Consider the following 27,969-nt stretch of genomic DNA (forward strand, 5'->3'; position numbering starts at 1 on the left):
CAGACTGAAATTAGGAGGCGGCGGGGGGGGGGGGGAACGGTGAGAACAGAAAGGGGCGCGGCTTTTCTCAGGCGACCGTTTAGGACAGACTTTAGCCGACGCACTTTGGCAAGACGGCTGGGATGAAAAGACCGCTGCCCAAATGAGGGTGGGGCGTCAGGCCCTGGTTGGCTGACGACTGAGCCAATGGGTGCTGGCAGAACAGAGGCAGGGCGCGAGCGGGCCAGAGGGCGGGAGGTGCGGGCGGTTTGGGGCTGCGTTCCCGGAGATGGCGAAGGGATTTCGCCTTGGGAACTGACGCGGTTTCTGCTTTCTGTAACGCCTGTGGGGGAAGATGGCTTTGCCGCCAGAAAAAGCCTCGGAACTAAAGGAAATCATTCACCAGCAGCTGACGAAGGTTGAGGGTCTTTATTTCGCTGCTCGGTTCTCCTTTTAACCACCCCCCAGCTATATGGGCTGTGTGTGATCTCACTGGCGGGCATTCCACAACGAACTCGCCCGTGTTTAATTTAAGCGTAGTTTTTTCTCCACTCTTCGTCCAGTTTCGCTCGGCACAGAAAACGAGAATTTTGTTCGCGTAGCACGCTAGGCAGCGATGAAAGCTAATAGTGATGCCGAATTCATTGTTGCAATTCTAGGGAAAGCAATTATAACCTACGGTATTTTTACTTGTTCATTTAAAGTCTTTACATGCTTTTTAGCTGTTCCCCAGAGCGTTGTTCTGATTCATAAAATCAAGGCAATATTCAGGCTTGCTTCACATGCTAAGTCAAAATACGACGCTTGTGGCTTAGCATCGTTTGTGTTATTTATTTATTTATTTATTTTATTTTAATTCCATTTGTATCCCGCCCTTTTCCGAAGACTCAGGGCGGCTTACAAGCTTAGCAGTAAGCTTATTTTTTATTTTGTTTTGTGATGGATTGGACAACCTTTAACATTTAGGAAGAGGTGGGGAAATAGGGAATTTGGGCTTTTGCAGGAAAGTTTGTGGGAATTGTTTTTTTAATGTTTATTAATGATGATGTTTAAGGCTTATCTTGCAACTTTCCTAAATAAAAAATTGAAGGAAACTTTGCGATTACCTTTCATCAGTTACTTTTAGAAATAGTTCCAAAAATGATAAAAGAGATCTTGGGTGCATATTGCTCTGAGACTACATAATGCCAATTTTTGGCATAAGCTCAGTGCTTAAACTTGCTCATTGATTTGTTTTGATGAATTTGAAAAGAGATGACACAAAAGAAAAAGTGGCATGGTGGAATGACTTGAGTTAACCGAGACAATACATTGTTGTGACTAAACTGATAAAGGACAGTGAAGATTTAAATTAAAACTCCCTTTTGGAAAAATGTCAATTCTAGCAATAGCACTTAGACTTATATACTACTTCGTGGTGCTTTACAGCCCTTAAGTGGTTTACAGAATCAGCATATTGCTCTCAACAATCTCGGCCTTCATTTTCCCAATCTTAGAAGGTTCTAAATGTATGATAGAAAATTTAGAATGCAGCTGCCAGTTGTTGATCAAGTAATAGTTGGAAGGAAGAGTATTAAGTCAGTAATACAATAAATAAGCTGGAGAAAAACTTGCTTGAATCCATTTTATAACTACATATAAAATGAAAATAAAATTGTAAACCTGTGCTAAAAGTTTATTTTCAGTTGTAAAAATATGTGCTTAAAAATGTACAAATCAGTAAAATAACCAGCGGAAGTGTAAATGTATAGTGGGCTATAAATTATAAACTGACTAATATTTAACTTACCTAGCTGAATTCAGGACTTAATTTGAAAAATACACATACATTTTGAAGAGTCAGCTATGAAGAAGACACGGAAATACTGAAAATATCAAGATTTAATGCCAATATTTATGAAGCGTGGATATACTGTGTTTCCCTGAAAATAAGACCTGGGGGGGTTTTGCCTTCAAAAGAGGCACCAGGTCTTATTTTCAGGGGGGGGGTGTCTTCCACTCACCTCTGGCACCAAGAGCCCCGCCCAGCCGGCCCACTTCTATGGCCAAAGGAGCAGCTTCATTCTGCAACTGAGAATGGAGCTCCAGCCTGCATTTCACAGTCAAAGGCCACTGTAGCTGAGAACCAAGCTATGGATTCGACATCGGCAGGTCTGGGGATGCTGCAGAAGAAGTGGGCAGGTGAGGAGAGGCCTGGCTGCAAGGCAAATGGATGCGGGGAGCGTGGGGCAGCTCCACTCCCCCACCACAGCTTTTTAGTTGTGTGTCTCACCCCAAAACTAGGGCTTATTCTTGGGGTAGGGCTTATATTAGACCCACTCCAAAAGTCTAGTGCTTTTTTTCGGGGTAGGCCTTACTTTTGGGAAAACACGGTAAATGTGCATTCTAGTGCTGTTGAGTAGTTTGTAAGAGGAACCATAAAACATTAATATTGCATTTGAAGTTAGTAGCTAAAAAGAGGCAGTTACTACAACTTTATAATTGTTTAGATGATTGAATCATGAATATCACAATAATGGATTTCCACTAATAGCAAAGTTGGGGATGGTAGGTTTACAATCCCTTCCCGAAAATCTACCAGTTGGGTCCTGCAAGCTGGTATAGGTTGGCTCAGCACTGCTCTTACGCTTAATGCTGAACAGTTCTGATAGTCAGAAAGATACTACAGAAATGCTAAAGGAAAGATGAATGGCCAAAAATATTATCCGTTGCTGATGGATGCCTATGCCTTTTGTGCAATGGAATAAGCCCTTCTACTGATGGAAAAACCAATATGGACTTAATTTCATATAGGAATTACCCTACTCTTGTTTTGGAATGATCTATGTAAAAGATTGGGTGTAATATATTTTAGGAATCGTTAACAAAGATGTTTTCTTTTAGATGGATGTTCATAGCAGAATTCGAGCAGTTCTTGCTGAGACCATAAGAGAACAATTGGCACCTCAACATCAGCAGTTATCAGAGGAAGATCTAATTAAAGCCTTAACACAACGAGGAATCATTGATGATGTTATGAAAGAACTCAATTTTGTGTCTGTGAGTACAGTTTGGCATTAAGAAAAATCTATTCTGGAGCAATATGAATGTGCATAATAAAATTATTGCTCTCCTTGAACAAAGAATTTCTGACAGGTTTTTTGTGATATAAAATTATCTAAAACAATATAAACTCTGATTCTGTTTCTTTACTGAAGTGGAACAAAATGCAGCTTGATTTGGAAATATAACAGCTATAAGAGGTTAGGACACAAAGGGAAGGCCATTCCTGGTGTATGTTGCCTATTTGGTATAAACCTGCCTCTACCTGCTATGCCATCTCATTTATATCCTTAAGAAGCCACTCTGCAGGAGGTTCAAAAAAGGTACAGAAAGTGGATGACAAATTTGGCCTCACTGAGTACTTAAAGGCTGAGAATAAGCATAACAAATTTCTCCATCTCTGTATTTACTAGAAGTGAGAAAGAGTTCTACCATTACCACTTAATATGTTTTCACCAAACAATAAAGGATAAATAAACATCCTGTTTCTCCTTCAGTTACAGCCTTTTGTGGCCAAAATGGATGTGAACTTGGTGTATATAATTATTGACAAATACTAGTTTTCAAAACAAATAAAATATATAATACCTGGGCATGCTGAAATGCAAATATTAGAATGTTAATGCATATTTCAAAAAATACATACTAAAGAGTTTACTTGCTTATGGATGTTAGAATAACCAGCAAAAGGTAATTTAGCAGTGTTGAATCACAAAGTTATATTCTTGGGCTGGCTATTTTGATAAAACAAAATAAAGAATAAAAAATAAAGATTTACAGAATTGTAAGAAAATCTGATTTGAAAATGACTTTAATATTATTTTAATTGTATCTGTAGGATATAAATGACAGGGAAAGAATTTCCACTCCAAAAGCATCTACACACTTTGTTGACAGGCAACCAGCAATATTGAAAAAAAGTATGTTACATATTATCTTGATAAAACTTTTAACTTTTCATTCTGTGATTTGTTTACACTTCTTTCATTTTCTTTCCCCTCTATGTTTTAGGTATCCTTTTGTAAATTTGTTTATTAAATTTATTTGCTGCCCATTTCATATCAAAACAACTCTGTTTTAGGTAGTCCTTGCTTAATGATGATTTAATAGTGCTGAACAAGTACAGTAGTACATATGATAAGTCCTCTTTCTTACAACAGTTGCAATCATGTGAATGCGTTCTGGGTACTAGATAATCAGCTCGCAGTTATGAAATGCAGCATTCCACATTCATATGATCACCATTTGCAACCTTCATTGCCAGCTTCCAAAACTCAATAGAGAAGCTAGCAGAGGGTCACAAATGGTGACTACGTGATATCACATTTAATGTTGTAGGATTCATTTAATGACAGTAAGCAAGAACTGCCATTGCTAAGGGGTATAGTCAGGGGACATTGTACTTAACAACTGAAAATCTGGTCCCAGTCCCTTAGCAAGGACTATCTGTAATCTTAATCTTTCGCCTGATATGTATACAGATGAAAAATTTATATATCATAATATGATTGTTAGATCTTAACTCATCAGCCTCCCTGCGCCCTGTGCGTTCCCACAGAGAGGGACTCCTCAGGGTGCCACCGATCAGAGAATGTCGATTGGTGGCCCCCAGGGGGGATCCTTCTCTGTGGGCGCCCCGGAACTATGGAATCAGTTACCGGTAGAGCTCCGGATGGCGCCCGATCTTCGCTCCTTTCGCCGCGATCTAAAAACATTTTTATTCGAACAAGCCGGCCTGGCCTGATGGGGGATTGGTGGGTTTTTTTATTGCTGTTTTATTGGGGGTTTTTTAATTGTATCGATTGTTTTTTAGTGGGCAACTATTTAATCTTTTTTTAATATTTGTAATTTTGCATTTTTATTCTTGCCCTGTTCACCGCCCTGAGTCCTTCGGGAGAAGGGCGGTATAGAAATATTAATAAACTAAACTAAACTAAACTAAATAATATAGCGCTGTAGTACCCTTTAAAATAAGTCACAATCTAGTCAAAAGCAAACACTATTATAGATTTGATGGGAAAATAACTTAGATATTTAAAATAAATATTAGGTGAACATTGTAAAGCACATTCTTAGTTTAAAAGAAGTTTTTAATGCTTCTGAAGATCCTATTGATTTAAAAAAACATTGCTATCTTTATTTTACATACCATTTGTATTACCTTATATTTTTCCAATACTTTACAGCAAATATTGATCCAACACGAAGATATCTTTACCTTCAGGTTTTGGGGGGGAAAGCTTTCCTAGAGCATCTTCAGGAACCTGAACCTTTACCTGGTCAAACCTGTTCTACCTTCACTCTCTACTTACATTTCCGGAACCAGCGTTTCCACTCTAAGCCTGTTCCATGTGCTTGTGAACCAGATTTCAGTGATGGATTTTTGCTTGAAGTACACAAGGATACTTTAGGTAAGTAAATTTGTGCATTAATCAGAATCTAAACATTACAAAAAATGACACATTTTTATTTAAAAGACTGAAAACTATATGGACTTTTGACTGAAAAAGAAAGATCAAATTGATGACTTTTTGATAAGTAGATAATTATTTGATAGAAGAGTGGAAGGCATGTAACTATGTTTTTCCTGTTTTCATTCTTTTTCTTTTTTCTATCTTTTTTATTTGTATACTCTTACTGTACTGAAAATTTTAATTTAAGCATTATGATTGATTTCTTTTCAATGGCATAGATGTGTAATGTGCCTCTCATGTCATGGTGATGTCTCAGAATTATACAGTCTTCTAACAAAAACAAACCAACAAATTTTCCTGAACATGAGTTACTGTAGGTCATAAATCTGTTAACTCTGGCTTTGAAATTAAAGATCAAGCAATTGTTTGTGCATATGATTTGAACAAATTACGGCATTTATCAAATTACTCAACAGATTTGAAATTTTACCTGTTTTACTTTTATATATTCACTTCATATATTTATAGGAGACTGAAAATAATAAAAAATATCAGTTGTTTTAAAAGTGGTTTAAAGTGAATAATGCTGTTTTATTTAAAATTATTTTTTAGAGTCTTGGTCAAAACTTCTTACATATCTTATATAGATATCCCTTGTTTAGCAATCACAACTGGGGCCAGTACTTGACTGTTAAGCAAAGTGGTTGTACGTGAAGCTATGACTGTGCTTATGATCTTATTTCAGATTTCCTTTTAAGTCATAAAAACATACATTTAAGTGCATAAATAAATGTATAAATTAATCATAAAGATACTTTATTGACATTGTAATGGCAAACAGTCTCTAAACAAGGCAATCATTAAAGAAGGGCTGCCTGTAATGCTAATATTGCATGAAATACCAAATCCATGCATCCCTAAGCATATACTTGAAAAGACTATTAGAGGTGGAAGCTCAGAAAGTTGTTTATCCCAGTATAAATCTCAGAGAAATCGATGGATTTCTGCGTAGAACTGCACAAGATGGCATTTTCAGGGATTTTTTCTTTACATAAAGTTTGGTATCTCACCAGTTTTAAAAACTTGGTAGCCTATTTAGAAATACTGTTTCACTATTGTGGATTATATTTCAGTGAAACAGCAAGCTATTATAGTGAATTTGGTATCTTCCTTTTTATTAATTCAGTGATTTTTGGTAGAACAAATGGGAATAAGGTGCTTAACTCTTTCTCTACAAACCTTTTTTTAATCAAAATTTCCTTCTTTGCTTCTAATCCCAGCTGCTTTTCCTATATGATTTAAACTGGTTGTAAATAGTTGCTGAAATGTCATGATAATAACTTTCATGTAATATCTCATGTATATGTTGAATATTATTTATTAATTTTAAGTACTTACATAGATAACAAATGGCAATGTGAATGGGAAGTGCTTTTAATTGGAGTTTTAGTTAACCCAAGTTGGATGTGATGTTGACAGGTGAAGGAAGCAAAATGGTTGATGCTACCACTATGCTGTCCATATGTGATCCAGTGCACCTTGTCTTGATCAAAACAGACACCTCGGGTGAGACTACATTAGTAGCATCCTATTTCTTAGAATGGCGGTCTGTCCTTAGTGCAGACAACAGGATAACAAATGTGGCAGTAGAACTTCTTGGTGTAGGTAAGTTTAAAACCTGTTTTACCATTACGGGAAATGATGTTGGGTGCAACTTTGAAAAGAAGATGGAATTAATATGAAAATGTATTTCAAGGAAGAAAGTTCCCAAAAGTACTTTTTCTGAATTTTAGCAATAACATTTATACATGTAGGGGGAATCAGAATGGCATCTCAGGTACAACTTCAGAAAGTCTAGCTTCTCTGTTGATCTTCCCTTCATTCTTCAATCAGAGTAGCTGGACTATTTTCTATTATTCCCTTTATTTTACCAGTTGCTAATAGTCCAAACTGTTCTTATGAAAATTTAAATTTCTACTTTGGGAAAACTGTCTCCCAGGTTATAGAGGAAGCAGTGTAAAATACTTTTAATTAAGATAAACCTAGTTGTAGATGTAAGTAATACTGTATATAGACATTGTATATACCTTGAATGTTTAATCTAGTAAAAGGTTTATTTCTTAAGTTCAAAAGTTCTTCTATAACTTTTGGTTCAAAGGTTCAGAATCAAAGGTTTCTGTTGGAGTACTTAATATCAAACTTGAAATCTATCCAAAACTTAACAAGACTCTTTCTCAGGAAATAGTTAATACTCAGGTATGTTCTAATTAACAGTAATATTAGTACAATTCAGACTGGTTTTAATGTTAAGCAAATTTTAATATTTATTTCACAAGTTAAAATTTGTTTTTTATCATGTAGTTTTCTTGAAACATTCTGGTATCCCTCCTATATACCAATAGCCCTTGCCTTACGTCTATAGTTGAGCCCAAAATTTTCATCGCTAAATGAAGCAGTTGCTAAGTGAATTTCGCCCCATTTGATGTCTTTTCTTGCCACAGTTAAGTGAACTAGTGCAGTTAAGCTAGTAACACGGTTATTAAGTGAATCTGACTTCCCCATTGACTTTGCAAAAAATGACTGCATGATCCCGGGACACTGCAACCGTCAGAAATATGAGTCAGTTGCAAGTGTCTGAATTATGATCACATGATCACGGGGATGCTGAAGTTGTAAGTGTGAAAAACAATCACAAGTCACTTTTTCCAGTGCCATTGTAACTGAATGGTCACTAAATGAATTGTAAGTCAAGGACTACCAATAATCAAAGTTAATGTAATATTAAAATCAATGTGAAACATGGAATGAGCAACTAATTTATTTCAAGATATTATCACATATGCATTCTCACATTTTCGGTTGTAAATGGCCAATTTATGTGGGAGATGGTACCATGAATGAGAAGTCTTCAGGATTACTGTCCAATCTGCCCTCAACAATAAAGCTACTTCTAATTTTTTATGTATTAGATAAATCTTACCTAACCTTGCAGTAAAAGAAGCTAGAGCAAAAACATGGAGCTTCACGGGAAGGAAAAATTCTCTTTGAAAGTTTTCTGAAAATTGATCAATATCCTGAAAAATGTACTACTGGCAAAGTATTCTTGTTTTGCTATGGCACGACAAGTCTGGATTAAGCTTTAATCATTCATGAAATGTGTTACTCAGCCACAAGTACACTATATAGTATAAGTATTTACTGTATTTTGTTAGTAACACAATGTTTACCCTAGCCCAGGGGTCGGCAACCTCGGCTCTTTTATGACTCGTGGACTTCAACTCCCAGAATTCCTGAGCCAGCTATGCTGGCTCAGGAATTCTGGGAGTTGAAGTCCACGAGTCATAAAAGAGCCGAGGTTGCCGACCCCTGCCCTAGCCATTAGTTCACTTTATACTAGCAGGGCATATACTTTATGATTTATAATGGAATTTTCTGAATTCAGAAAAGAATACTGAAACAAACAGTAAAGCACACGGTTGTTGTTTTTTCAATTACAGATTTCTTTAGAACGGCAGAAAACAGCAGAAAAGGAACGTTTGTTTCTTATGTATGCAAAGCAGTGGTGGAGAGAATACTTACAGATCAGGACTTCACACAGTTCAAGACTAGTGAAAATATTTGCCCAGGTTTGGCCATTCCATATTCTAGACTTTATAGTTCATATAATTTTTGGATAAAAGGCTGTAGGAACAAATTTACCCTGAATTCAGTATGCATTACCCTTTCAAGTTAGGCCAGTAAGGAAACAAATACCACAAATTCTTAGGAATGTTGGTTTGTTATTTACTAGATAACCCAGGCCAGCTGAGTCATCCGTTTAGAGACATTTCTTACTTAAATAGATAAAATTATCCTGGATGAGCAAAAAAAGGAGTGGTATTAGGCGTAACTTCCAATTTCCTGCTGGCTTCCCCATTGATGTTGCGTGTGGGAAGCTGGCGGGAAGTGTTGGAAATAACTCCTCCTCTCCCTCCTCAGCTAATGTTTGGAACTGCCTGCTACTATTCAGAGGGGAGGAGGAACAAAAGGAGCCGTGGACAGCAAGGAAAAATACACTCCACTTTCCTTCCCAGCATGTCCCCAAGGGCCCCCTCCAGGGAGGAAGAGGGCTTACCTGTCAATCGCCAGCACTCCCTAGTTAGCCCTACCTCACAAGCAGATATCCAAGTCACGCCCCACTCCGTTTCTCGTTGGGAGATTTCATATCTTAGCCTCTGTTCCAAAGCAGCCAATTGCCACTCACCCGTCAGGTCTTGGTGCCCTCCAATTGTGTTAAAGGTCGAGAAAGAAGTGAGAAAGAAGGCATAGACATCGCCTTCCCTTCTTCCCTTGCACCATGCAACCTATGCATTTCTGGGAAGTGTAGTCAGAAGACATGGTGATGCTGAAGCAACCACAATTTCCCCAAATTTCATTCCCACAGGTCCTACCGGTAGCGTTCTATAAATTAACCCATTTGAGCTACCTTGGTTCAATAATTGCTACCCCATGTCTTGTAATTTCACCCAATTAAAAATTACAATCAAATATGAGACTTTTAGTTGTATATAGATAGAATGTAATAGCAAAAACGTGACAGAAATTTGGTAGTCCTTCTTATACCCAAAAGAATCAAGGTATGGTGCTCTTGAGGGTTTTTTTTTCTTACCTTTATCTTCCTTCCATGGCTAAGCTGGTATTTACCTAATGGTTGCTAAAAGCCTTCTCAGTACATCCTATAACATAAAACCTGAAACTAGAAGAAACTATAGCATAAAACCTGAAACTAGGGCTGGACTAGAAGACCTCCAAGGTCCCTTCCAGCTCCTTTCTATTCTGAAATATGTTGGTTTTCTGATGCTGCTATTTGGTTTTGTTTTCATGGATTTTATTACCCTGTGCTTTCAAGTGTTCCGGGCTTCAATTCCTAAAGGTTCCCATCAGTATGGCTGTTAACTGAATTTTTGCATAGAGTGTTTTTAGTCCCAAATCATCTGCCCAGTACCAGGTTGGGCAAATAGACCAGTGTAATGTTATTTTTCCCTGGTTTCATGTGCCTTTATACTTGGGTCCCTCAGGGTTCCCAGATAGACAATCTCTGCAGTGCTATCCAAACACCATTTCCATAGGGCATTTTGGGGTGCGGGGTTAAAAAAAATTAAATGGAAAACTGAAGTTAAGTGTTCCGGTAGGCATTCTTAGAAAATAAAAAAGCAGCTTCAGCAGAGTGCTTTGTGATCATCTTCCTATAAAAATACAGTGGTAACTTGGGAAGCCAGCACACCACCTTGAGTGATTATTAGAGTAAAAGAAGATTTGCTTTTTAGTAAATGAGTTTTGAGGATGCACAACCACCCACCCAGTAAAACATCTGATTTATGAATAAGCAAACACGTTCATCATCATCAAAACATGATCTGGAGATTAGAGGATTATCAATAGTGTGGGGAGATGGCGCTCAGACTGTAGGGAGAATTGGCTAAAGTCAACATTTGTCTGTATATTGCCACTTGTATATTGTTGAATAATATTGTCCTTACATTATTTGTAAGGACATCTCTTTAAAAGTATGGGGAATAGCAATCATTAAAAAAACTAGGCCAAGAGGTTTTTTGTACTTTTAAACAAATAATGTGTACATGTGTCACATTTGTGTATAATTGCCTGGCCACATTTGTGTATAATTGCCTGACTAAAAAAATGGAATAAAATAAGGTGCCATATTGATTTTGTATACATATAGTCAATTATTCTCTTATTCAAAACCACAAAATAGCCCTCACATTTCCAGCAGAAAAAACAAAACAAAAGGGGTGGGAGAGTATGCTAGGTAGACAATTGCGGAAATTGAAACCTGTGCTTCAATTATTACCAGAGATGGAGGTAAGGCAGGAAGCAAGCAACTGGATTTGGGGGGGGGGGATTGAGAAGCTGCATATAGATGTTTTTTTAAGGGTTAAAATTAATTAAGATCTTAAGAGGTTGCAACTCCTATCTGACTTTATCTGGATTTAGAAACTAAACAAGGAGAGGTAGTCTGAGAAACATCCTGGGAAAAAAGCAGTAGCAAACAAATGAGTTCCTTAAAACAGTGGCAACTATTTTTCATCCTCGTTCTTCATAGTAATTTTTGAAGCATGCAGAAGTTTATTTGATTTAATTCACTTTTTCACACACATTTTACATTCAGGATGAAAATGGGGTAAACAGGCCAGTATGTTCATACATTAGGCCACTTCGAGCAGGCCGACTTTTGGACACACCTCGGCAAGCTGCAAGATTTGTCAACGTGATCGGTTATGAAAAGGCCCCTATAATTGGGGGAGGAAACAGTAAACAAGAACAATGGTGTTCTCTCCTGGCCTTTCTCTGTAGAAACAAGGTATAATTTAAATCTTAACTCTTCTATATTATTAACTCCTAGTTCAAGCAAAATTGAATATGATGGCTTTCATCCAGATGTCCTGTGAATTATCACGCCTCTGAACTGATGAAACAATGCAGTTTAAATGATTTTACATGTTATACTACTGCATAGACAAAGAAAACTAAAGTTAAGCAGCAAAGTTCAATGTGTGCCTTTTCCTAGTATTGCTAAATAAGGAACAAATTCTAGCCTATATTTCCTATATAAAATAATGAGGTATTTGCTGTTTAGTAATAAGTTCTGAGTTTTCCTTCTCCCATAAATGTGTCCATGTGTTATTTTCTAATAGCATACAGTTGCAAGAAAAAGTATGTGAACCCTTTGGGATTATGTGGAGTTTTGCATGAATTGGCCATAAAATGTGCTCTAAACATCATCTAAGTCACAACAATAGAAAAACACAGTCTGCTTAAAATAATACTACACAAACATTAGCTGTTGTCATGTTTTAATTGAACATAAGATGGAAACATTCACAGTGCAGGGTGGAAAAAGTATGTGAACCTTTGGACTTAATAACTGGTTGACCCTCCTTTGGCAGCAATAACCTCAACCAAACATTTCCTGTAGTTGCAGATCAGACCTGCACAACGATCTGGAGTAATTTTGGACCACTCCTCTTCACAAAACTGTTTCAGTGTAGCAATATTCTTGGGATGTCTGGTGTGAATCGCTCTCTTAAGGTCATGCCACAGCATTTCAATCGGGTTGAGGTTAGGACTCTGGGCCACTCCAGAAGGCGTATTCTGTTCTGTTGAAGCCATTGTTTTGTTGAATTACTTGTATGCTTTGGGTCATTGTCCTGTTGCATCACCCATCCTCTGCGGAGCTTCAGTTGGCGGACAGATGGTCGTACGTTTTCCTGCAAAATGTCCTGATAAACTCTGGAATTCATTTTCCCATCAATGACAACAATCCGTCCAGGCCCTGAGGCAGCAAAGCAGCCCCAAACCATGATGCTCCCTCCGCCATGTTTTACAGTGGTGATGAGGTTTTGATGTTGGTGTGCTGTGCCATTTTTTCTCCACACATAGTGTTGTGTGTTTTTCCCAAACAACTCAATTTTGGTTTCATCTGTCCACAGTATATTTTGCCAGTAGTGCTGTGGAACATCCAGGTGCTCTTTTGCAAACTTCAAACGTGCTGCAATATTTTTTTTAGACAGCAATGGCTTCCTCTGTGGTGTCCTCCCATGTACTCCATTTTGTTGAATGTTTTCCTTATTGTAGATGTGTCAACAAAAATGTTAGCATGTGCCAGAGATTTCTGTAGGTCTTTAGCTGACACTCTAGGATACTTCTTTACCTCATTAAGCATTATGCGCTGTGCTCTTGCAGTCATTTTTACAGGACGACCACGCCTAGGGAGAGTAGCAACAGTGCTAAACTTTCTCCATTTGTAGACAGTCTGTCTTACCGTGGACACATGAACATCAAGGCTTTTGGAGATACTTTTGTAACCCTTTCCAGCTTCATGCAAGTCAACAATTCTTGATCGTAGGTCTTCTGAGAGCTCTTTTCTGCGAGGCATGGTTCACATCAGACAGTGCTTCTTGAGACCAGTAAACCCAAAACAGGTGTGTGTTTTTAAAGGGCAGTACAGCTGTCAGCAACACATCCAATATCATCACACTGATTGGAGTCAAGGTTGGCTCACTCCTGGCTCCAATTAGCTCTTGGAGAAGTCATTAGGCTAGGGATTCACATACTTTTTCCACCCTCCACTGTGAATGTTTACATGTTATGTTCAGTTAAAACATGACAACAGCTGGAGTCGTGGCTAGGGGGGCATTTGCCCAGATTCGCCTGGTACACCAGTTGCGCCCCTTTCTGGACCAAGATGCCCTACGTACAGTCACCCACGCACTCGTTACCTCCCGTATAGACTACTGCAATGCTCTCTACATGGGGCTGCCCTTGAAGACCACCTGGAGGCTTCAACTGGTGCAGAGTGCAGCTGCACGGGTAGTGATGGGAGCACCCCGATACTCCCATATTACACCCCTCCTGCGTGAGCTGCATTGGTTACCGGTTGCCCTCTGGGTGAGATTTAAGGTGCTGGTACTTACCTTTAAAGCCCTACATGGCTTAGGCCCGGGATACTTGTAGGACCATCTGCTGCCAGGAACGAATTCCCATCGCCCAGTACGCTCACACAGAGAAGGCCTCCTCAGGGTACCGTCGACTAGACAATGTCGGCTGGTGACCCCCAGGGGAAGAGCCTTCTCTGTGGGAGCGCCAGCCCTGTGGAATCAGCTCCCCCCTGAGCTTCGGATGGCCCAAGATCTCCAGTCCTTTCGCCGCGGCCTCAAAACACTCCTTTTCCACCTGGCTGACCTGGACTGACAGGGATTTTAATTATGTTTACAATTTTTAACTCTAATTTTAATTTATTTTAATTTTTAATTTTAATTTATTGTACAGAGGCCTTTAATTTTAATTTTATCTTAATTTCTGTATTTATTATATGTTTTGTTGTTAGCCGCCCTGAGTCCTTCGGGAGATAGGGCGGGATATAAGTCCCATTAATAAATAAATAAATAATGTTTGTGTAGTATTATTTTAAGCAGGCTGTGTTTTTCTACTGTAGTAACATGACGTTTAGAGTGCATTTTATGGCCAATTCATGCAAAACTCCACGTAATCCCAAAGGGTTCACATACTTTTTCTTGCAACTGTATATTCAGTAACATCTTGTTAACTAAGGATATGGAAAATCCAACTGTTTGGGAATAAAACAGCTTCTGAAGAGCATTACAGGTAGTTCTTTGAAGTTCCAACCGATCTACCTGGGGTACTTCTGACCCAGATTCAAAGTTCTGACAGTTGGGCCTCTCCCCCCACCCCTGCAATTACGTGGCTGCACTTTGGGCATTTGGCAGCCAGGACATATTTGCAACCTCCAGCAGTCACATGACCATATTTTAAGATATTTTGCCCCAAACCAACACTTACTTTTGCACTCATAGCAAACCATTGCTTTGCTTAACAACTGCCACATAAGTCTGTGATGGGCAGACTTAATTACAATTGTAACTCAAGGACTACCTGTAGAACCTTTCATTTTTCCTTTGCAGCATTATTATTATTATTATTATTATTATTATTATTATTATTATTATTAATTAGACTTATATACCGCCCTTCTCCCGTAGGACTCAGGGCAGTTCACAAGGTTTTTTAAAAAACAATACAAAAATTAAGAACAATTAAAATGATTACATTAACCTTGAATAAATAAATAAATAAATAGTTTCATGCCGAAACTATTCAGATTCTACCATTCTGGAAGGGGAAGTAAATTTCAGAAATAAATTCCTCAAAATGGAAGTAGTTTAAGGTATTCTGGAAATAGTGCAGAAAATATCTAAGGGAACACCTGCTGCCGGCATCAACTTCCCATCGTCCCGTGCGCTTCCACAGGGAGGGCCTTCTTAGGGTACCGCCGGTCAAGGAATGCCGGCGGGTTATCCCCAGGGGAAGGGCGTTCTCTGTGGGCGCGCCGGCCCTTTGGAACCATCTTCCCACGGAGCTTAGGACTGCCCCCGACCTTCGCTCATTTCGCAGGGATTTGAAAACTTGGCTTTTTGAGCTGTCTGGCCCAAACTGAGGGGTTTTAATTATTTATTAATGGGGTTTTAGTTAAATTCAGGGACTTAATTTAATTTTAGTTTTAATCGATTTTAACTTTGTATGTATGTATTCCCCTTCATGGATTACTGCCTTGTCGTGGCGAAGGGGCTTGCGTAATTCAATGAAGCTATGAGCTATGCCGTGCAGGGCCACCCAAGACGGACAGGTCATAGCAGAGAGTTCTGACAAAACGTGATCCACTGGAGGAGGAAATGGCAACCCACTCCAGTATCTTTGCCATGAAAACCCTATGGACAGTACCAAAAGGCAAAACGATATGACGCTGGAAGATGAGCCCCTCAGGTCGGAAGGCGTCCAATATGCTACTGGGGAAGAGCAGAGGGCTAGTACTAGTAGCGCCAGAAAGAATGAAGCGACTGGGCCAAAGCCGAAAGGACGCTCAGCTGTGGATGTGTCTGGTGGTGAAAGGAAAGTCCGATGCTGTAAAGATTTTTTCTCCATAGGAACCTGGAATGTAAGATCCATGAATCAAGGAAAACTGGACGTGGTCAAACAAGAGATGACAAGACTGAACATTGACATCTTAGGTATCAGCGAACTAAAATGGACAGGAATGGGTGAATTTAATTCAGATGACCATCAGGTATACTACTGTGGGCAAGAATCCTTCAGAAGAAATGGAGTAGCCTTCATAGTCAATAAAAGAGTAGGAAAAGCAATACTGGGATACAATCCTCAAAATGACAGAATGATCTCAGTTCGAATCCAAGGCAAACCATTCAATATCACAGTAGTCCAAGTCTATGCCCCAACCACCAGTGCTGAAGAGGATGAAATTGACCAGTTCTATGAAGCACTACAGCACCTTATAGAACTAACACCAAAAAATGATGTTCTTATCATCATGGGGGATTGGAATGCTAAAGTAGGAAGCCAAAAGATAACTGGAATAACAGGCAAGTTTGGCCTTGGAGTGCAAAATGAAGCAGGGCACAGGCTGATAGAATTCTGTCAAGAGAATACGATGGTCATAGCAAACACTCTTTTCCAACAACCCAAGAGACGGCTCTACACATGGACATCACCAGATGGTCAACACAGAAATCAGATTGACTATATGCTCTGCAGCCAAAGATGGAGAAGCTCTATACAGTCAGTAAAAACAAGACCAGGAGCTGACTGTGGCTCAGACCATGAGCTTCTCCTTGCAAAGTTTAGGCTTAAACTGAAGAAAGTAGGGAAAAGCACTAGGCAACTCAGGTATGAATTAAATCATATCCCTGTTGAATGTACAGTAGAGGTGACAAATAGATTTAAGGAATTAGATCTGATAGACAGAGTGCCTGAAGAACTATGGACAGAGGTTCGTGACATTGTACAAGAGGTAGCAACCAAAACCATCCCAAAGAAAAAGAAATGCAAGAAAGCAAAATGGCTGTCTGAGGAAGCTTTGCAAATAGCTGAGGAAAGGAGGGAAGCGAAAGGCAAGGGAGAAAAAGAAAGATACACCCAATTGAATGCAGAATTCCAGAGAATAGCTAGAAGAGATAAGAATGCCTTCTTAAATGAACAGTGCAAAGAAATAGAAGAAAACAATAGAATAGGGAGGACCAGAGATCTTTTCAAGAAAATTGGAGAAATGAAGGGAACGTTTAATGCAAAAATGGGCATGATAAAGGACCAAAATGGCAGGGACCTAACAGAGGCAGAAGAGATTAAGAAGAGGTGGCAAAATTACACAGAAGAACTATACAAGAATGAGCTTAACGTCCCTGATAATCACAATGAGGTGGTCACTGACCTCGAGCCAGACATCCTAGAATGTGAAGTGAAGTGGGCCTTAGAAAAGCTGAGGAACAACAAAGCTAGTGGAAGTGACAGTATTCCAGCTGAGCTATTCAAAATCTTAAAAGACAATGCAGTAAAAGTGCTACACTCAATTTGCCAGCAAATTTGGAAAACTCAACAATGGCCACAGGATTGGAAAAGATCAGTTTACATTCCAATTCCAAAGAAAGGCAGTGCCAAAGAATGTTCAAACTATCGCACCATTGCACTCATTTCTCATGCTAGTAAAGTCATGCTTAAAATCCTACAAGCTAGACTTCAGCAGTATGTGGATCGAGAACTACCAGAAGTGCAGGCAGGATTTCGAAGAGGCAGAGGAACTAGAGATCAAATTGCCAACATACGCTGGATCATGGAGAAAGCTAGGGAGTTCCAGAAAAACATCTACTTCTGCTTCATTGACTATGCTAAAGCCTTTGATTGTGTGGATCATAACAAACTGTGGCAAGTTCTTAAAGAGATGGGAGTACCAGACCATCTTATTTGTCTCTTGAGAAACCTATATGCGGGCCAAGAAGCAACAGTGAGAACTGGACACGGAACCACTGATTGGTTCAAAATTGGGAAAGGAGTCCGGCAAGGCTGTATACTGTCGCCCTGCCTATTTAACTTATATGCAGAGCACATCATGAGAAAGGCAGGGCTAGATGAATCAAAAGCTGGAATTAAGATTGCCGGAAGAAATATCAACAACCTAAGATACGCAGATGATACCACTCTAATGGCAGAAAGTGAAGAAGAACTAAAGAGCCTCTTGTTGCAGGTGAAGAAGGAGAGTGCAAAACTTGGGTTGAAACTTAACATTAAGAAAACCAAGATCATGGCATCTGGCCCTCTCAATTCCTGGCAAATAGATGGGGAAGAAATGGAGGTAGTGACAGATTTTATTTTCCTGGGCTCCAAGATCACTGCAGATGGGGACTGTAGCCAAGAAATTAAAAGACGCTCCTGGGGAGGAAAGCCATGGCAAATCTAGACAGCACACTAAAAAGCAGAGACATCACCCTGTCAACAAAAGTGCGTATAGTCAAGGCTATGGTCTTCCCAGTTGCAATGTATGGCAGTGAAAGTTGGACCATAAGAAAGGCTGAGCGCCAAAGAATTGAGGCCTTTGAACTGTGGTGCTGGAGAAGACTCCTGCGAGTCCCTTGGACTGCAAGGCGATCAAACCGGTCAGTCCTAGAGGAGATCAATCCTGACTGCTCTTTAGAAGGCCAGATCCTGAAGCTAAAACTCAAGTACTTTGGCCACCTAATGAGAAGGAAGGACTCACTGGAGAAGAGCCTAATGCTGGGAAAGATCGAGGGCAATAGAAGAAGGGGACGACAGAGAATGAGGTGGCTGGATGGAGTCACTGAAGCAGTAGGCGTGAGCTTAAATGGACTCCAGAAGATGGTAGAGGACAGGAAGGCCTGGAGGAATGTTGTCCATAGGGTCGCGATGGGTCGGACACGACTTCGCAGCTAACAACAACAACAACAACAACAATGTATGTATTTTTAATTTTTCCCTGTAAACCTCCCTGAATCCTACGGGAATAGGGCGGTATACAAGTTTAAATAATAAATAAAATAAATAAATTTATTTTCATAAAATGCTGAATTATTTAAAAATGGGATGGTTCAGAGGAGACTTGGACGGTAATAAAATTGTTGGTAATCTATGAATCTAGACTAATGGTAAATATTCTGGATCGAAGCTGTTGTGTTATAATTAATCTCTTGTAAGACTTCTATGGTCTGTGTAAGCAGATATAATTAACCTTAACAGGTCTCTCCAGATAGTTTGAACTCGTAGAAACACCTTTTATATAGAAATACCTTTATTGCAATTCAGATGACATTGTACAGCATTTCCAAGATATTCCCGAGGTGTCTCCAAGGTTAGAAGATGATAATGCTCCCAGGGTCTGCATATTGGGACCCCATGTTTTCTGCTAATGAAGCATGGCTCACTAGGGAAGAGGGAGGAGGAAGTCCATCCCAGAAAGGGGAGGGGAAAGGAAATGCATCATATGGTAGGAGGGTCTGACTGCCCACATTGTGATTTCTCCACACAGCCACGTGGTGGCAGCACACTCCCCGTCTGGTATTTCATAATACCACCATATAAATCCCATAACGGTAGTTATGCAAATACAAATACACGTTTGTGGTTTGTTGTTGTCAGAAAACACAGCACAGTAAATGTGCATATATGTTCTGTTCTATAGAGATATTATTTTGCAACCTTTCATTTTTCCTGTAGATCACACCAATCTGGACATTTACAAACATCAACCTTCCAGAATAGGAAATGATTTGTGTGTAGAGGACATATAGTCATATAGTTCTTAGATAGTTGCTACATTATTTATAATATGTTATTTATATCTTAATTAGATATTAAGTTTTATTTTGTAAAAAAAATAAAAATACTTCTTATGAGTTTGTGTTCTACATTTATTATATCTCCTCTTCAGGGTGATTGTGAAGATCATGCTAACCTTTTGTGTAATCTTCTGTTGGGATTTGGGATGGAAGCATTTGTTTGTGTAGGAACAAAAGCTAAATGCACTCCTCACACATGGGTGATGACTTATGGGATTGATGGAGTAACTACTTTCTGGGAGAGTTTAACAGGACATAGGTAAGAAAAGTACTAAAAGTATGTAAGTTATGACAATTCAAACATCAGAATACAAGCATTTAGTTTTGTTTAACCATTCATTGCATTAAATTATTATTTAACAAAAATGTTTGTGTTCAGACTGAACACACTATCTCATTAAAATGTCATGCAAAATAATTACTATTCTGAACTCAAAAGTCAGCAACTTGGCAACATGTACAATCCATGGGAATAAATGTATAGCCCCAAAAGTTAATTTCTCAGTAATGCAAAATTCTGTTTAGGTAGTTTGATTGTGTATTTGCCAGGCACCTAAAGCAACCAATGTTTCAATGCAACATTCATTTTTTCAGGGCAATTTTACAATGGAAATCCCTGTTTTGTGGTGAAAAACTAATGGCATAAGAATGAAAGGTGACTAAAGTACAAGAGTGAGGACAGGATAAGTAACTATCCAGGGAAAATACTGCATTGTGAAATGAGGAACAGAGATTCAGGTTTAGCTCTTGAGTTTGCATAGGTATTTATGAACGTATTGTTGAGTGTGTATTCTTGAACCCATCCCAGTATTTTTAATCATAGCTAAGCAATCAGAATTCCTCTATGCCAACATAATGTCGATTAAAAAGCTAATCCATTTAGATTACTTTAAAATTTAACTTAACTTTTGCATGCCTTTTGTTCTTTAGGTACACCCACAACCCTGTCAAACCGGATGATCCTCCAAATGTTAAGCAACCCAAAGCACTATATCCTTACAGAACAATAGGATGTATCTTCAATCATCAGAAGTTTTTGGCAAACTGCCAGCCTTCTGATGCTGTAGAAATTTGTATCTTTGATTTGCATGATGAATCCAAATGGAAACCAATGAGTGGGGAAGCAATCAAATCTGTGTGTTCTCCAGGGGCCACAATTGCACTTCCACCTTTTCCTCCTCTCTGTAGTTCCACAACTGATGCTGCAGCAGCAAGCAATGAACTAGAATTGCAATTTCGAATGTTAGTCCTAGAACATAGGAAGGTAGGTATCATTATTTGGTACATATGAAATATGTACATTTATTTTTTAAAAATAAAGCCAATTTACTTTTAAGTTACATCATCCCTTGTAAACAAAAAACAGATTCCTTGAACACTGGTTGGGCATTTTAGTCACCAAAGCAATTTGTATAGCTAAAAGTTTTTCATCAAATAATTTTATTTTTTTAAAATTCCATTTATATCCCGCCCTTCTCCGAAGACTCAGGGCGGCTTACAAGCTTAGCAATAGCCTTCATTCTGTGTATATGCCTGTTTATTAGGGCTTTCACACACCCCCCCAGCGGCATTATTACAAAGTCAGCTTAATTGCCCCCAACAATCTGGGTCCTCATTTTACCTACCTCGGAAGGATGGAAGGCTGAATCAACCTTGAGCCTGGTGGGACTCGAATCTGCACTAATTGCAGGCAGCTGGTGTTACTTAAGGAGGCATTAGCCCACTTGCTAATATTGGTAATATTTTTTAATAAATCCAGAGCAACTTTCTGATAAACATTTGATGTACCGTCATACCTTTTTCTGAAAATTTACTTAAAACTTAAGTGTATGCTTCTTCAAAATTTGCCACATATGTCTTTTTATTTTTAAATCCTGCATCTAGATATCTTAAATGTTTCTCCTGGTATTTAAATTGCACCTATTTCAGCTTCTGTCCATGGTTCTACAACAGTACTGGGTCAGGATACTCCTATCATATGACCTATTTTCTATCAGGCTCAGTAATTTTGCTTTCAACTCAGATCTTTTTCATACAGCATAATGTTTAAAATAATATGACTGTTTGGAACAGCTAGAGTCAAGTAAGATTGAAACTAATTCTGGCAAGGGATAATGAATTATATTCCTTGAGTTGCTTTAGTAAATCTAAAAACAGCTCATTACTGTTAATTAAAAATAAGAATGCATATTCTAATCAATTCTGAGTAGAAGTACAGGAACCCCTCATTTAGCGACCACAGTTGTGACTGGCAACTCAGTGGCTAAGTGAAATGGTTGTTAAGCAGGAGATCATGTGATAGCGACTGTGATTTCCTTTTCCCCACCCCTTCACTCTTTACAATGAATTCAGTATTTTTCTAAAAATTTAAAAAGAGCACATGGCCGAATTCCCAGTCCTAGGCCTTCAGCTGGGTTTTATAAAACCTTTTCGCTTTAGGCCTCCGCCGTGTGCAAAAAAAAAAAAAGGTTCAATCAATCAATTTCAACTTCTCACGGAAAAAAAAAGATCTCGCAAAATTGGAATTGATTGAACTTTTTAGTCCCACCCAGTCTGCCGTTACCACCTCAGCCACGCCCACCCAGTGGGCCATGCCCACCCGGCACCCGACGATGCATAAGTGGCTTTTGGGTTGCAATTTGGGCACTCGGTCTATAAAAGGTTCGCCATCAGTGGTATAGAATAAGGACGCGAAGAAATGGTAGTTTTCCTTTTACCTGTTTTCCCTATAGATATCATGGGGCATATGACATTCTGTTTTATAATTCAGATTTGTAAACTAAAAATATTATGAGTATTAAATTGTGAGTTGTTTTTGTGTGTAACCTCTTCTAAAGACAAACCGGCAAAATTAGTTGTTACTCCATCTCTTATATTTAATGGCAATTATCAACTCCTTTTATGTTTTTTGTTTTATCAACATATAGGATCTTGGTCTTGCAACAGTTTGGGACGACCAGTTATCTTATTTCTTGTCACCAGCTTTGGCAGCCTATGAACTTGAACGCACGACGGGAATTTCTTCAGGAAATGAAGAATTTCAAGATGTTATCAGGAGAGCAGTACCAGATGGTCATACATTCAAAGGATTTCCCATCCATTTTGTGTATAGAAATGCTAGGAGAGCATTTGCTGCATGTCTTCGGTAAAACTTGTTTCCTTTTTTTCAGCATAATTTTTATTTAAGATACTAGTCTGATATTATAATTCTGTATAAGATATCCAGTTCAATATCAGATCAAACAGAATAGAAAATTGGAGAGATTATGAGAAAATTATGAGAGCCAGTTCAGTGCAGTGGTTAAGATGCTGATCTACAAACCAGGAGACTTGATTTCCATGCATCCCTTAGGCATGAAAACTGGCTGGGTGACTTTGGGCCATATGCTAAACCCGTTTCACAGATGGTGGTTATGAGGAAAATAGAATGAGATATGTTTGCTGCCTTGAGTTATATATAAAAGAGGCAGAATAAAAATCTAATAACATTAGAATAATGCTATAGTCATAGCTAGCAGAAACAAAATCAGTTTGTAATGGTATTATCCCCATTATGGGGTAATACCACCACCATTTAATGTGGAAAATCTATTTCATTTCTTGCTGAGTTTATTAAGAAGGGCTTCAGAATGATACTGAGTTTCTGGATCCATTTTAATTAGACTTATTAATGGTGAAATTGCTTTGATTACCTTGGTATATGATCTTTAATAAAATAACCCTGAAAATAACCCTGCCAGTTCTCCTGACCCTGTCATTAGCTTTTGATATTATTGGACTGTTAACAGGATTGAGACTCTAAAATATTTGCTTCCATTCCAATATGCATGGTCTGAGTTCAGGAGAAGGTATGGGAGATTACTGCTAGACACTTAAGTTTACCTGCAATTATTTGCACTTTTATTACCTGGCTAATAGATAAAGCCAGAATCCAGACAACTATCATTCTTGCTATTTCAGTGAACAATAATTTATTTAATTAAAACAAAGTGATTGGCTATGCAAATTGTGTCAACAGCTGCAATTTGGTTTCTGGGGACATAACTTGAGTTATTTAGATGGGCTGCTGGCACAAGATGGATCATAGCTCATAAAACCAATAAATGTGTTCAGCCAAAGCACAGTGAGCCTGGTTAGTAAGGCTTTAAATCGTATGTTAGGAGGGATAATATTGTACACCAGGGGTGTCACGAGGAAACCGTGCTCACCCCATTGCCGGCACTCAACTTTTGCCGGCAAAAGTTCCGATACGTTGCGCAACATCACGTGATGTCGCGAGTTTGACATGTCTGATGTACACTATGATATGCAGATTAGCAAACTAGTTAAGTGTAGTAGATGGGTTAATGATTATTCCTGGCTTGAAAATCACACTCAACCAAAGGATTACAAAATGTGTCCTTAGAGCAGAGATTGTAGTAGCTGAGTATGTTGAGAAAAGACAACAAAGTGGGATATGAGAGCACTGTTCAAATATCTAAAAGTATGTCACATAGAAGATTAAGATCTATTCTTTCTAAACATTTAATGGATTTCACCTTTATTTTTGAATGACAAATAGAAGAAACTTTCTAATAGATAAGAACCAATTATCCAGAAATGAAGAAGGCTCTTTTTCATTGCTGTGTTGAAGGAGAGGCTAGATGGCCAATTTGTCTGAATTCTTACCTTGATCAAAAGGTTGGACTTGGTGGCCAAAATGCCCCCTTTCAAATCTTTTATTATATAGTGTGATTCTAAACTAACTTGAATAAGTTAATATTTTTGTGTAATAATTAGTATTCCTAACACACGCTGTATGTGTTATTTATTTCAATCAAATTACAGTAGCTCTTCATGTTTCTGCTTCTTCAAATAGATCTCCTTTCTGTGAAGAAATTCTGTGCTGCAGAGGGGACCAAGTGAGACTTGCAGTTCGTGTCAGAGTATTCACATATCCTGAATCTGCGTGTGCAGTTTGGATCATGCTTGCTTGCAAATACCGTTGTGTACTTTAAGAAATTGTTTGCATATTTGGGAGAAAGTGTGCTATTATATGCAAACTTTATACAAAGTCAAATATTTGTGTGTGTTATGGATGTAGGCTTATCCTGGCCTCAAACATGGTTAAACAGAATTCATTTGGATTGATTTTAATTGACTTAGTTTCTATGTCTACTTAAATGTATACACTAAAGGAACTATTTAAGGTTATGGTGGTACATGTTGGAGGGTATTGGGATTGCCATTCAGCTTCCTCAGCTTTCAAAGGGCTACAGGAGGTAGTCTGTGATGTCTGACATTTTTAGAGCCTTAAAAAAAACAAAATAACACCCGGAATCACTATTTTGGGTCTGTCTTTAAATTAAAGGAGGAATTGGAAATGATTGTCTTCTATATGCTAACTGTTCCTATCCGTAAAATCCTGAAAAAAAGCCAAATTGCCCAAAACTCAGCTAAAATTGCTGGTTTTTATTTTTCAGAGTTAACCTTTTTAGAGGTTCCCCACTTCCACTCACTCTCTGAATAAAAGCAGCATCAGTAACAAAAATCATGGCACTTAAACTCAGGTATATTGCATCTAGATTTTGGCAGCACAATCTTATCACTCCTGATTTCAGGAGATTTTAAAAACATATTTGAATACAATATGGTGGATCCCTAATAAAGGATACTGCTATTCTGTTAGAATTGGTCTATGAAATTTTATATTGTATATCATGACAGAAATTGTATAATGTATTTTAAATATTTTATTGGAATAAAATCTGTGTTAATAATGATTTACACAAGTTTAAGTTGGTAAAAATCTCGATCAGGTTTCTAACAAAAAAAATGAAATTAAAATGGCTAAAATGTACACATAGTTTTTCTTTTGAAAATCCACTAAAACAATAGATGGGAACATCCTGTATAATCATACTGTAATAGTTTACACAAAGTCTAAATACTAATCAAATGGAGGAAAGGGATTCATTCTGTCCATAGGTGTTATAGAATATGAACATGCATACTTCCATCGTAAATCAAGAGCAGCTAATCTAAAATTCAGATTTTGATTCTATATTGCAACTAAATATATCACTGTTTATGTTGTTGATGTTCCTGAAAAATTTGACTAAGCCGATGCTTTTCATAAATGGCTTTAAGCCAATCTTCAGCCTGCTTGCAGAAATATTGCCTGTCTACCTATATTACACACATACATTTCATAATTTAGTGAATATATTCTATATTGATATTCATATGAATTCATAATATGGTGAATATATTCACAATAACAGTGAATAATGGTTCCAGAGCTAGAGGGATCTCAGATTAAGAGATCCTCATATCCAAATTGAGTAGATTTTATTGCCTCTGCTGCCTATGTTTCTTCTTATAGGTTGTGTTCATACAACTCGTTGAACCATAGATTAACTAATCACATTTCAGTCCAACATGTCTTATAACACCAGATCATGCGAATAATTTATATTTAAATTCAGAAATGTGTTGAGTGAACTATGATTAGGTTAATTTTAGGTAAAGACTGTGTGGACAGAGCTATGGATTTGGCAGTGTTGTGCTTCAGGGTTTAGTGAACATGGACTCTAGACAATAGGGGGGCTCATCAACCTTCACCAACCTGATCCAATCAGAAAAGAGTTTGGCTAAAGACCAATCAGAAGTCAGCAATCCTGGTTATAAAAACAGGAGCCCAGTCAATTCCTGCTCAACTGTTTGTGATTTGCATAGCAGACCATCTTGCCTCTAAATATGCCAGCCACAGTTGCTGGTGAAATGTCAGGAAATCTGTTCTTTAGAGCACAGATTTCATTTTCAAGGCTCACTAAATCTTTGAAGCCCAACACAAGCATACATGGACTGTATCCATCTGTCTGAAGCAACCTCATTAAACTCATGCCAAGGCTCCTTCTGGCCAATATGATTTCCTGTTTGGCTTGTAGAAATCTTACTTAATTGCCTGTGCCAGGAATTAACCAAGCTCTAGGCTAAATTGGGAAGGGAAAAAACATCCTAAAAGGCAGTGGCAAACCATTTCTGTACTGTTGCCCAGAAAATAACTTGGGTGTGTCAGGATAGTCAACATTTTTTAAATCAAAAGTTCATCTACCACTAGGTTGCAGCTTCCACACATCAGCATAAACAGATTAACTTTTTTAAATGAATAAAAAATAAACCAGTAAGAAACAGCAAAAGGGAAGCAGAAAAAATATATTAATGAAATCTCTTAGCAGAACACAAACATCTACTCTTTTCTTGCATTGCACAGCAATGGGTTAGCAATAAATGCCTATTATACATATGCTGGTAATTCTGGGAGTAAAGAAAATCTTGATGCCTAAATGAACTATTAGCATCAAACTTAAGTATTTTAATTCTAATTTTAAATGTGGCCTTGTTTTCACATTGAGATAATTATAATTGATTAAATAAACTATAGTGGCTGAATTTATATGACGCATTAGATCCTAGCTCATAAACTAACGGGGAAAAATCCAAGTTTGCACATTCTGGCACATTATGGAATAGGTTTTTCCTCAAGGATACCAAGTCTAGGCAAAACTATAGGAATTTGTAGGCTTCCAAATTGATTACTGATGCAAAGATTATTTGCAACAGCAAATGCATTTCTTTTCCCTTGGCTTTTATGGGTTTAGGGAGGGGTACAAGGGGGGGAGGTCCCCTGTGATGTTCCAACCTTTTGTCCTGAGGTTACACAATGTAAAAAGCCACATTGGTTTTGGTTTTGCCTTAGATATTGTGTGAATCAAACTCCTGCAGTTTGCAATTTAGCCTTACCAAAATCCACAAATTTAGCCAATTGTAGTTTATTCAAGAACCATAGTTGATGTAATCTTATTCAAAACCAGATGGGTTTTGCTAGTATCTCAGTTATCTGCAGATGCTGGTAACACTTTCTAGCCTAAAAGAAATCATTTAAAAATCATTTGATTTAAATATGCCTTGACTATTTGGGGTTGGGATTACTGCAGTTAAATGAAGATCTTTTTTTTCCAACAATATTGTTTTTTCCCTGTGTGATTTTTTGCATACTGATACATTACTGGTAAAGAGTTGGAAGAGCTCAGTTATGACAGCAAAGAGATGGGTAGAGTTGACTGTGGAACAAATTACAAGATGCTTATATCCAAGTTCTCAGTTAAGCTAAAGCAGAATAAAAAGCTAAGCAGTTTCCATCATATCACCTTTAGCATATATCCATCAGAGGAACTGTAGAGTAAACTTAAATCATTACAGATTACTGTAAAAAGAAGCAAAAGAAAGCAAACTGGATGTCAGAATAAACTATGGAAATTGCCAAGAAGAGAAGC

At 38.1% G+C, this 27,969-nt stretch overlaps 1 protein-coding gene across 1 annotated transcript; it reads left to right on the top strand.

Moving 5' to 3' along the window:
- Positions 1 to 7: 7 nt before the first annotated feature.
- CEP76 (centrosomal protein 76) lies at positions 8 to 25,529 on the top strand. The gene is made up of 12 exons (XM_081322330.1): positions 8 to 397; positions 2,863 to 3,018; positions 3,860 to 3,941; positions 5,208 to 5,432; positions 6,915 to 7,100; positions 7,594 to 7,691; positions 8,933 to 9,061; positions 11,605 to 11,796; positions 19,744 to 19,910; positions 20,582 to 20,915; positions 22,579 to 22,796; positions 24,510 to 25,529. The coding sequence occupies exons 1-12, from the start codon at positions 335 to 337 to the stop codon at positions 24,646 to 24,648; spliced, it is 1,989 nt and encodes a 662-aa protein (XP_081178456.1). The 5' UTR covers positions 8 to 334; the 3' UTR covers positions 24,649 to 25,529.
- The last annotated feature ends 2,440 nt before the right edge of the window (positions 25,530 to 27,969 follow it).

This window comes from Vipera berus (assembly GCF_964194415.1).
Source record: "Vipera berus genome assembly, chromosome: 3".
Taxonomy (NCBI): Eukaryota; Metazoa; Chordata; class Lepidosauria; order Squamata; family Viperidae; genus Vipera; species Vipera berus.

Excerpts from the sequence above, each read along its gene's own strand:
- CEP76 (XM_081322330.1), top strand. The coding sequence starts at position 335 with ATGGCTTTGCCGCCAGAAAAAGCCTCGGAACTAAAGGAAATCATTCAC. Across the intron at positions 3,942-5,207 it reads ACCAGCAATATTGAAAAAAA|CAAATATTGATCCAACACGA; the intron begins GTATGTTACATA and ends AATACTTTACAG. Across the intron at positions 22,797-24,509 it reads GCATTTGCTGCATGTCTTCG|ATCTCCTTTCTGTGAAGAAA; the intron begins GTAAAACTTGTT and ends TTCTTCAAATAG.